Here is a 12,228-nt window from a genome sequence, read left to right on the forward strand (position 1 = left end):
CTGGGTTGCTGTTAAACATCCAGCCTGCACCTGATAGCACTGTCTGCATGCTTTGAAGAAATGTGAAAACCCTGTATCAGTGATATTTTACTATGATTACTGGCTATACTGATACATGCAGGCGCCCCTCTTTTTTGTTTGCTTGCATCTAACCTCAGATTACCAGACACCAAGGTGTGATGAGAGTGCTGCCCTTTTCGGTGATCCTAACGTTGGACGGATATTGTCCCCTGATGTAATTTGGCCATTTTGGAATACTTTGATCCCTCCTCATATTGGGACATTCCTCTGTCAGGAGATTGACTTTGATTATCTAGTCACTTGCATATGACTGTATTTGCTTATTTTAACAATCTTTCTATGCATACCAAGTTTACATTAATATACCTCTTTCTATATCTTTGTGATATTGAGCGCCCCCTATTGGGAGTCATCTATTGTCTCCCTAGTTATCTAACAGTATTTTTAAGAAGTTATCTGGGCCCTCTCTAGCAGCTGAAGGGTTAACAGTTGCGCCCTGGAGCTCAGTAATGATACTGCCTGGCTTAATGCTGACTTTATCTTTTCTCCCATAGAGGTTATCTATTCGCAGACGTTAGATTATTCCTTTTTGCTTAGCCATAAGTCCATAACGCATTCTGACAGGAATAACTGACAGTGACATATACTAAATGATGATGTGGAGAAAAAGGAACTGTGAATAAAGGAAACTAGGATTAGTGTCTGGTACCTGCAAACATGACTGTGATGCTTATGGTCAGTATCAATAGGATCCTGCTGTGCTAGCGAATCTGGCCAGTCTGACTCATTGCTCAATTTACTTTCCTGCCATTTTTTATGCGTTTGTACTTTGTGGCCTTGTGGATACCAGAGAAAGGTTTAATCACTGACATGGTGGTTCCAGGGGTGCTAAATCAGAGGAGAACACCCACACGTTCTATTGCATCTAGATTAGATAAATGCTTCATGGTAAATTTAACAAACTTACATTTTATCTTGTAATCATAGTGCCAAAACTCTAAAAAAACCTGATACAAACCTAGTTCCATTTTGCACAGTCAGTAATGACCTATGGATTCCTACTAAAGGCCAGATTTATCACTGCTATTCTCCTATAGTTGCACTTAAAATGCGCACACAAACAAAAGCCCCTATTTATCATTCAGAAATGTGCCTAAATTGGGCAAGTTCGACTGTAAAATTCTCCTACTCTCTTCCTGTTCTTCTTAGTGCACAGGACAGAACAAGAGAGGGGGAAGGTGAACAAGATGAGAGAGGCAGAAAGAGAAGGAGGGGGGAAAAGAGAGAGAGGGAAAGAGAGAAAGAGAGAGAGAGGGGGGGGGGGGAAGTGAGAGATGGAGAGAGATGGAAAGTGATGAGAGAGATGAAAAGAGAGATGAGATAGATGAGAGTGAGAGAGAGAGACAGAGAGAGAGAGACAGAGAGAGAGAGAGAGAGAGATGGAAAGTGATGAGATAGATATGAAAAGAGAGGGGGAAAGTGAACAAGATGAGAGAGGCAGAAAGAGAAGGAGGGGGGAAAGAGAGAGAGAGAGAGAGGAAGAGAAAGAGAGGGGGAAAGTGAGAGATGGAGAGAGATGGAAAGTGATGAGAGAGATGAAAAGAGAGATGAGAGAGAGAGAGATGAAAGTGATGAGAGAGATATGAAAAGAGAAATGAGATAGAGAGAGAGAGATGGAAAGTGATGAAAGAGATATGAAATGAGAAATGAGATAGAGAGATGGAAAATGATGAGAGAGAGATGAAAAGCGAGAGAGAGCGAGATAGAGAGAAAAGAAAATGAGAGGAGACAGAGGAGAGAGAGAACAAGAGAGAGGAAAGAGAGATGAGATAGAGAGGAGATAAAGAACAAGAGAGCAAGGAGCCATAGGAGAGATAGAGAACAAGAGAGAGGAGACAGAGGAGAGAGAGAACAAGAATGAGAGGAGACAGAGGAGAGAGAGAACAAGAGAGAGGAGACAGAGGAGAGAGAGAACAAGAGAGAGGAGACAGAGGAGAGAGAGAACAAGAGAGAGGAGACAGAGGAGAAAGAGAATAAGAGAGAGGAGAGAGAGGACAGAGAGAACAAGAACGAGAGGAGACAAAGAACAAGAGAGAGAGAACAAGAGAAAGAAAACAAGAGAGAGAGGAAACAGAGGAGAGAGAGAACAAGAGAGAGGAGAGAGATAACAAGAGGGAGGAGAGAGAGAACAAGAGAGAGGAGAGAGAGAACAAGAGAGAGGAGAGAGAGGAGAGAGAGAACAAGAGAGGAGAGAGAGAACAAGAGAGAGGAGAGAGAGAACAAGAGAGAGGAGAGAGAACAAGAGAGAGAGGAGAGAGAACAAGAGAAAGAGAAGACAGAACAAGAGAGAGAGGAGAGAGAACAAGAGAAAGAGAAGACAGAACAAGAGAGAGAGGAGAGAGAGAACAAGAGAGAGAGGAGAGATAGAACAAGAGAGAGAGGAGAGATAGAACAAGAGAGAGAGGAGAGAGAGAAAAAGAGAGAACAAGAGAGAGGAGAGAGAACAAGAGACAGAGAGGAGATAGAGAGGAGAGAGAGAACAAGAGAGAGAGAGGAGAGAGAACAAGAGAGAGAGAGGAGAGAGAAAACAAGAGAGAGAGAGGAGAGAGAAAACAAGAGAGAGAGAGGAGAGAGAACAAGAGAGAGAGAAGAGAAAACGAGAGAGAGGAGAGATAGAACAAGAGAGAGAGGAGAGATAGAACAAGAGAGAGAGGAGAGATAGAACAAGAGAGAGAGGAGAGAGAGAACAAGAGAGAGAGAGGAGAGAGAGAACAAGAGAGAGAGAGGAGAGAGAGAACAAGAGAGAGAGGAGAGAGAGAACAAGAGAGAGAGGAGAGGGAGAACAAGAGAGTGAGGAGAGGGAGAACAAGAGAGAGAGGAGAGAGAACGAGAGAGAGGAGAGAGAGAACGAGAGAGAGAGAGAGGAGAGAGAGAGGAGAGAGAGAACAAGAGAGCGAGAGAACAAGAGAGAGAGAGGAGAGAGAGAACAAGAGAGAGAGAGGAGGGAGAACAAGAGAGAGAGAGGAGAGAGAACAAGAGAGAGAGAGAGGAGAGAGAGAACAAGAGAGAGAGAGAGGAGGGAGAACAAGAGAGAGAGAGAGGAGAGAGAACAAGAGAGAGAGGAGAGAGAGAGAGAGAGAGAGGAGAGAGAGAACAAGAGAGAGAGAGAGAGAGAGGAGAGAGAGAGAACAAGAGAGAGAGAGAGAGAGAGAGAGAGGAGAGAGAGAGAGGAGAGAGAGAACAAGAGAGAGAGAACAAGAGAGAGAGAGAGAGAGAACAAGAGAGAGAGAACAAGAGAGAGAGAGAGAGAGAACAAGAGAGAGAGAGAGAGGAGAGAGAGAACAAGAGAGAGAGAGAGGAGGGAGAACAAGAGAGAGAGAGGAAAGAGAACAAGAGAGAGAAGAGAGAACAAGAGAGAGAGGAGAGAACAAGAGAGAGGAGAGAGAGAAAAAGAGAGAGAGGAGAGAGAGAAAAAGAGAGAGAGGAGAGAGAACAAGAGAGGGGAGAAAACAAGAGAGAGAGATAGAACAAGAGAGAAAGGAGACAAAGGAGACAGAAGAGAGAGAGAAGAAGAGAGAGAGGAGAGAGAGAACAAGAGAGAGAGAACAAGAGAGAGAGGAGAGAGAAAACAGGAGAGAGAGAGAGAAGAGAGAACAAGAGAGAGAGAGGAGAGAGAAAACAAGAGAGAGAGAAGAGAGAACAAGAGAGAGAGGAGAGAGAACAAGAGAGAGAGGAGAGAGAACAAGAGAGAGAGGAGAGAGAGAACAAGAGAGAGAGAACAAGAGAGAGAGAGAGAGAGAGAACAAGAGAGAGAGAGGAGAGAGAACACGAGAGAGGAGAGAGAAAACAAGAGAGAGAAAAAGAGAGAACAAGAGAGAGAGGAGAGAGAACAAGAGAGAGAGAAGAGAGAACAAGAGAGAGAGAAGAGACAACAAGAGAGAGAGAAGAGACAACAAGAGAGAGAACAAGAGAGAGAGAGAGAACAAGAGAGAGAGAGAACAAGAGAGAGAGATAACAAGAGAGAGAGGAGAGAGAGAAAACAAGAGAGAGAGAAAATGAGAGAGAGAACAAGAGAGAGAGAGAACAAGAGAGAGAGAGAACAAGAGAGAGAGAGAGAGAGAGAACAAGAGAGAGAGAGAGAGAACAAGAGAGAGAGAGAGAGAACAAGAGAGAGAGAAAACAAGAGAGAGAGAAAACAAGAGAGAGAAGAGAGAGAACAAGAGAGAGAACAAGAGAGAGAGAAGAGAGAGAACAAGAGAGAGAGAAGAGAGAGAACAAGAGAGAGAGGAGAGAGAGAACAAGAGAGAGAGGAGAGAGAGAACAAGAGAGAGAGGAGAGAGAGAACAAGAGAGAGAGGAGAGAGAGAACAAGAGAGAGAGAGAACAAGAGAGAGAGAGAACACAAGAGAGAGAGAGAACACAAGAGAGAGAGAAAACAAGAGAGAGAGAAAACAAGAGAGAGAGAAAACAAGAGAGAGAGAAAACAAGAGAGAGAGAAAACAAGAGAGAGAGAAGAGAGAACAAGAGAGAGAGAAAACAAGAGAGAGAGAAAACAAGAGAGAGAGAAAACAAGAGAGAGAGAAGAGAGAACAAGAGAGAGAGAAGAGAGAGAGAGAACAAGAGAGAGAGAGAGAGAGAGAGAGAGAGAACAAGAGAGAGAGAGAGAACAAGAGAGAGAGAGAACAAGAGAGAGAGGAGAAAGAGAAAACAAGAGAGAGAGAAAACAAGAGAGAGAGAACAAGAGAGAGAGAACAAGAGAGAGAGAGAGAGAGAACAAGAGAGAGAGAGAGAGAACAAGAGAGAGAGAGAGAGAGAGAGAGAGAGAGAGAACAAGAGAGAGAGAACAAGAGAGAGAGAACAAGAGAGAGAGAACAAGAGAGAGAGAAAACAAGAGAGAGAGAGAGAACAAGAGAGAGAGAGAACAAGAGAGAGAGAGAACAAGAGAGAGAGGAGAAAGAGAAAACAAGAGAGAGAGAACAAGAGAGAGAGAACAAGAGAGAGAGAACAAGAGAGAGAGAGAGAGAGAGAGAACAAGAGAGAGAGAGAGAGAGAGAGGAGAGAGAGAACAAGAGAGAGAGGAGAGAGAGAACAAGAGAGAGAGAAAACAAGAGAGAGAGAACAAGAGAGAGAGAAAACAAGAGAGAGAGAAAACAAGAGAGAGAGAGAACAAGAGAGAGAGAGAGAACAAGAGAGAGGAGGGATAAAGAGAAGACGTTGCAACAATACCATGAGCACTGCTGCACCCTCAGCAGTAATAATAATCTGACAGAACACGCTCCTTATATCCGTCTGCAGTTCAGCGTCCTTAGCTTGTTGTGCTTGCTTAATCACTGCAAGTGCTTTTTTTATGCTGCAGGAAACCAAATATCATTTTGACATTGCCCTTTATTGTGATAAATAATGTATTGCAATGCTTGATACAGTATAGATGCTTGATTGAAAAAAATAGAGTTTTTATAGCCCCCTTAGAAAGATCTGGTAACTGGGAAGAGGATACGTAATTTAATCATCAGATACCTGGCAGGCCCTTGGATGCTAATCATGCCGAGGTCTTCGGAACAGTCGATCAGTTTGCACTTGAACTCCTCATCCTGTATAACGGTGTTAATGTGACTCCAATTGTGCTGAGCTACAGCTCCACCAATAGCGAGGTAATAGCCGTCACCTGAGGACACACAAAGCGTCTTATCACACATCCCTGAACCTCTAATATGTAGCAGCACGCATAATACAACAGCAGTTTCAGGGTAAAATTACAGGGAAATCAGGCAAAATAAATAATGACATTTCACTGAAAAAATATTTTATTATTCATAATTAAACATTTTATGGGGAATTACATTAAGAGTTTAATATCCCTTTTACTTGAAGGTTTATGAAATACCAAGAAAATGGAAACAAATTGAAGTGCATAGCATGTTTACTGCTTGCATAGCCACTGCTTGTGTTTGTGGTGTGTGTAGTAGGGGAATTAAGACTAGACCTAGAGCAGCATAAAACAGAAATATGCTTATGTAACACACTGAGAAGTGACCACTAGACCTAGAGCAGCATGAAATACAAATATGCTTATTTATTAACACACTGAAGTGATCACTAGACCTATAGCAGCATAAAATACAAATATGCTTATTTAATAACACACTGAGAAGTGATCACTAAGACCTAGAGCAGCATAAAATACAAATACACTTATTTAATAGCACACTGAGAAGTGATCACTAGACCTAGAGCAGCATAAAATACAAATACGCTTATTTAATAACACACTGAGAAGTGATCACTAGACCTAGAGCAGCATAAAATACAAATATGCTTATTTAATAACACACTGAGAAGTGATCGCTAGACCTAGAGCAGCATAAAATACAAATACGCTTATTTAGTAACACACTGAGAAGTGATCACTAGACCTAGAGCAGCATAAAACACAAATATGCTAATTTAATAACACACTGAGATTCAGATAGGGCATGTAATTTTAAACAATTTTCGAATTTACTTTTATCACCAATTTTTCTTTGTTCTCTAGGTATTCTTAGCTGAAAGCTAAACCTAGGAGGTTCATATGCTAATTTCTAAGCCCTTGAAGGCCGCCTCTTTTCTCAGGGCATGTTGATAGTTTTTCACCACTAGAGGGTGTTAGTTCATGTGTGTCATATAGATAACACCATGCTCACGCAAGTGGAGTTCAGGTGAGCCAGCTCTGATTGGCTAAAATGGATGTCTGTCAAAAGAACTGAAATATGGGGGCAGTTTGCAGAGGCTTAGATACAAGGTAATCACAGAGGTAAAACGTGTATTTATACAACTGTTGGTTATGCAAAACTAGGGAATGGGTAATAAAGGGATTAGCTATCTTTTTAAACAATAACAATTCTGGTGTAGACTGTCCCTTTAATAACACACTGAGAAGTGATCCTAGATCCCTGTGGGCTGATAGTTTGTGTCTCTGGCATGTAGAGACAGGCGCAGCAATCTATCCTCTGTGCAATGGGTGTAATGACAAAAAAACAAACGCCTAGATTACGAGTCTTGCGTTAGCCTTAAAAAGCAGCATTGAGAGGTCCCAATACTGCTTTTTAACGCCCGCTGGTATTACGAGTCTGGCAGGTACAGGTATACCACTCACTTTTTTAGTCAGACTCGAAAATACTGCAAATCCACTTACGTCAATTGCGTATCCTATATTTTCAATGGGACTTGCATAGCGCCGGTATTACGAGTCTTCAAAAAAGTGAGCGGTACACCCTCTCCCGTCAAGCCTGGTTCCGCATTTAAAAGTCAGTAGTTAAGAGTTTTATGGGCTAACGCCGTAGTATAAAACTCTTAACTAAAGTGCTTAAAAGTACACTAACACCCATAAACTACCTATTAACCCCTAAACCGAGGCCCCCCCCCCCCCGCATTGCAAACACTAAAAAAAAAAAAAATTTTAACCCCTAATCTGCCGAACCGGACATCGCCGCCACTGTAAAAATATATTAACCCCTAAACCGCCGCACTCCCACCTCGCAAACACTAGTTAAATATTATTAACCCCTAATCTGCTGTCCCTAACATCGCTGACACCTACCTACATTTATTAACCCCTAATCTGCCGCCCCCAATGTCGCCGCAACTATATTAAATGTATTAACCCCTAAATCTAAGTCTAATCCTAACACTCCCTAACTTAAATATAATTTAAATAAATCTAAATAAAATTACTACAATTAACTAAATTATTCCTATTTAAAACTAAATACTTACCTATAAAATAAAGCCTAAGCTAGCTACAATATAACTAATAGTTACATTGTATCTAGCTTAGGGTTTATTTTTATTTTACAGACAAGTTTGTATTTATTTTAACTAGGTACAATAGTTATTAAATAGTTATTAACTATTTAATAACTACCTAGTTAAAATAAAGACAAATTTACCTGTAAAATAAATCCTAACCTATGTTACAATTACACCTAACACTACACTATAATTAAATTAATTACCTAAACTAAATACAATTAAATACAATTTAAAAAAATTATCTAAAGTACGAAAAAAAAACCCCACTAAATTACAGAAAATAATAAAATAATTACAAGTTTTTTTAAACTAATTACACCTAATCTAATCCCCCTAATAAAATAAAAAAGCTACCCAAAATAATAAAAAGCCCTACCCTATACTAAATTACAAATAGCCCTTAAAAGGGCCTTTTTGCGGGGCATTGCCCCAAAGTAATCAGCTCTTTTACCTGTAAAAAAAAGTACAATACCCCCCCCCACATTAAAACCCACCACCCACACACCCAACCCTACTCTAAAACCCACCCAATAGCCCCTTAATAAAACCTAACACTAACCTCTTGAAGATCACCCTACCTTGAGAAGTCTTCACCCAACCGGGCCAAAGTAATCAACGAAGCCGGGCGAAGTGGTCCTCCAGACGGGCAGAAGTCTTCATCCAAGCCGGGAAGAAGAGGTCCTCCAGACGGGCAGAAGTCTTCATCCAGGCGGCATCTTCTATCTTCATCCATCCAGCGCAGAGCGGCTCCATCTTCAAGACATCCGACGCGGAGCATCCTCTTCAAACGAAGTCCTTTAAATGACGTCATCCAAGATGGCGTCCCTTGAATTCCGATTGGCTGATAGAATTCTATCAGCCAATCTGAATTAAGGTAGAAAAAAATCCTATTGGCTGATCCAATCAGCCAATAGGATTGAGCTTGCATTCTATTGGCTGATCCAATCAGCCAATAGAATGCCAGCTCAATCCTATTGGATTGCATCAGCCAATAGGATTTTTCCTACCTTAATTCCGATTGGCTGATAGAATTCTATCAGCCAATCGGAATTCAAGGGATGCCATCTTGGATGACGTCATTTAAAGGAACCTTCATTCTTCGTTTGAAGAGGATGCTCCGCGTCGGATGTCTTGAAGATAGAGCCGCTCCGTGCCGGATGGATGAAGATAGAAGATGCCGCCTGGATGAAGACTTCTGCCCATCTGGAGGACCTCTTCTTCCCGGCTTGAATGAAGACTTCTGCCCGTCTGGAGGACCACTTCGGTCCGGTTGGGTGAAGACTTCTCAAGGTAGGGTGATCTTCAAGGGGTTAGTGTTAGGTTTTATTAAGGAGGTATTGGTGGGTTTTAGAGTAGGGTTGGGTGTGTGGGTTTTAATGTTGGGGGGTATTGTACTTTTTTTTACAGGTAAAAGAGCTGATTACTTTGGGGCAATGCCCCGCAAAAGGCCCTTTTAAGGGCTATTTGTAATTTAGTATATGGTAGGGCTTTTTATTATTTTTTTTTGGGGGGGGCTTTTTATTTTATTAGGGGGATTAGATTAGGTGTAATTAGTTTAAAAAACTTGTAATTATTTTATTATTTTCTGTAATTTAGTGTTTTTTTTTTCTCCGTACTTTAGATAATTGGTTTAAATTGTATTTAATTGTATTTAGTTTAGGTAATTAATTTAATTATAGGTGTAATTATAACTTAGGTTAAGATTTATTTTACAGGTAAATTTGACTTTATTTTAACTAGGTAGATATTAAATAGTTAATAACTATATAACTATTGTACCTAGTTAAAATAAATACAAAGTTGCCTGTAAAATAAAAATAAACCCTAAGCTAGATACAATGTAACTATTTTATAGGTAAGTATTTAGTTTTAAATAGGAATAATTTAGTTAATGATAGTTATTTTATTTAGATTTATTTAAATTATATTTAAGTTAGGGGGGTGTTAGGGTTAGGGTTAGACTTAGGTTTAGGGGTTAAGAACTTTATTATAGTGGTGGCAACATTAGGGGCGACAGATTAGGGGTTAATAAGTGTAGGTAGGTGGCAGCGACATTGGGGGCGACAGATTAGGGGTTAATAAATATAACGTAGGTGTCGGCGATGTTGGGGGCAGCAAATTAGGGGTTAATAAGTATAACGTAGGTGGCGGCAGTGTCCGGAGCGGCAGATTAGGGGTTAATAATATTATATAGGTGTCGGCGATGTCGGGGGCGGCGGATTAGGGGTTAATAAGTGTAATATTAGGGGTGTTTAGGTTTAGACATAAAATGTGTTTCCCCATAGGAATCAATGGGGCTGCGTTAGGAGCTTTACGCTGCTTTTTTGCAGGTGTTAGGTTTTTTTTTCAGCCGGCTCTCCCCCATTGATTCCTATGGGAAAATTGTGCACAAGCACGTTTTACCTGCTTACCGCTGACTTAAGCAGCGCTGGTATTGAGGTGAGATGTGGAGCTAAATTTTGCTCTCCGCTCACTTTTCTGCGGCTAACGCCGGGTTTCTAAAAACCTGTAATACCAGCGCTGTCTGTAAGTGAGCGGTGAGGGAAAACTGCTCATTAGCACCGCACCCCTGTTAACGCAAAACTCGTAATCTAGGTGAAAGTGTTTGCAATACAATATGAGGTGGAAGATTACATGGAGATAGAGTGATCCTAGAGAAGAAATAATGGTACCATGTGATCGTGTGAGCTAAATAAAGAATAAGGGCAGAGAGTACTCAAGCGAATGTATCAGGCGCTGGGTACAATATCCCAGGGATATGGGGAATAATGACCAGCTCATTTAACCTTCTAGCTGCCAAACAGACCTCACTAAATAAATCAGTGATATGCAGCACAAGCACTGTAATACAGCTGAAAATGATCTTACTGATGCGACTTTTATAGATTCTGATGAGAAATGCTCTGGGACTGTATAAAACCTTCAGAGGAGAAGCCGTGAGCACATAACTGTGTGTCAGAGGTCGTTAGTGCAGACACAAATCATGCCAGCCGCAGAAAGCCACTAATGAAAGCACAACGTGTCAGCGCTAACTTTGTGCCAGATATGGAGCGGCTCTCACACTGAGATCACAGCGAAGAAATCGCTCTACTGATCAGCATTAAAGGCACACATTCGCCTTCCTCACTAGCAGATACGGAAAATCAGCAGTCACTGAAAGATAAAATAGCTAGAAGAAGTAAAAGATTAAAATAAAAATATCAGACTTGCATATCAGTACGGATGACTCCACCAACAGATTTTTGATATACATTGAGATTAAATTAATTGATGTGGTGATTACCAGGGGTCAATTCCAACAGGAACGCATGGGAACGGAGTTCCTGCACTATTTTTGCAGGTGGAACTAAGTTCCCCCTGGACAGAGAACAGAAACTCTTCAGTAAACACTGCTGCTGTTGGAGGGAGGAGCTGGAGCACAGTCTGGTTAGAGGGATAGTGAGATCCTCTAGTAATGGGCAGTAACACTTCCTACAATACACTAAATGCAAGCCTATCAGTGGTCCTGCTGTGTGATCACCCCGCACTGTGTGGAACACATGGTGCTTACATTTCTGTGTGGCATTCAACCCTTCATTGGTTTTAATTTGCTTTAATTAACCAAAGTGTATAGATTATATACATATACATACAGTGTGTGTGTGTGTGTGTGTGTGTGTGTGTGAGTGAATGTGTGTGTATAAAACAATATTAATTGTAAGGGGGTGGAAGTCTTGGTTAGTTCCCACACTTTCTTTTTGTAGGACTTGACCCCTGGTGATTACAAATATACTGGCTGTCAGTCATGCACATTGCATATCTTGTGGATAAACACATTTTACATGTGAGCAGGATTATAAACACGGAGTTGTGGGTAGAAAAATGTACAGTAACAAGTAAAGCTGATTACATTTTTAAAGTGATTTCTTTTATGTTTGAAATTGTAAGATATTTTTCTGAAATACCTGTTCATTAACGCTTGTGTACAAAAATGCTTTTAAGGAAATTGTACAAAACAAGAAGACTATCAGAGAAACATAAAGCTGCAAAAATATCTATAGCAGGGTTGTCCAAGTGGTTCAAACGAGGGCCGCACTGGAATTTAGTTTTTATTCATAAGGCTTGTGCGCAAACCATAAAAATTCTAATACTCAAAACCAATACGCCTTTATATAAATACACCTGAAATAAAACACAAACCTGTATATACACAGGGACTCAAAAACAAACCAATTGTTCTCAGCAGAAGAGATCAGTAAAGGAAAACGTAAGTTTCAGCAAAGCGGCACTAATTACTTTATAGAAACTCAATCAAATTGAGGAAAACAAAAATGTTGAAAGAAGCTACAGGAAAAAGGGACAAATAGATAATGAAATTGTATAGAAACGTTTTTACTACACATAATTCAATTGCAATCCCAAACCCTTAAAGGGCCATATA

The 12,228-nt window shown here is 40.7% G+C and overlaps 1 protein-coding gene across 4 annotated transcripts in view; it reads right to left on the minus strand.

Annotated features, from left to right (window-relative positions):
• Positions 1 to 12,228, minus strand: part of SARDH (sarcosine dehydrogenase) — a 263,164-nt gene that overhangs the window by 100,217 nt on the left and 150,719 nt on the right. For all 4 annotated transcript variants that reach the window (XR_008399747.1, XM_053695898.1, XM_053695900.1 and 1 more), the window contains exon 16: positions 5,538 to 5,685. Coding sequence is in view for 3 of the 4 variants with exons in the window: in XM_053695898.1 (XP_053551873.1) it covers positions 5,538 to 5,685 (148 nt within the window). In the remaining variant the exon portion in view is untranslated. The remainder of the gene's footprint in view (positions 1 to 5,537; positions 5,686 to 12,228) is intronic.

This window comes from Bombina bombina, chromosome 12 (assembly GCF_027579735.1).
Source record: "Bombina bombina isolate aBomBom1 chromosome 12, aBomBom1.pri, whole genome shotgun sequence".
Classification (NCBI taxonomy): Eukaryota; Metazoa; Chordata; class Amphibia; order Anura; family Bombinatoridae; genus Bombina; species Bombina bombina.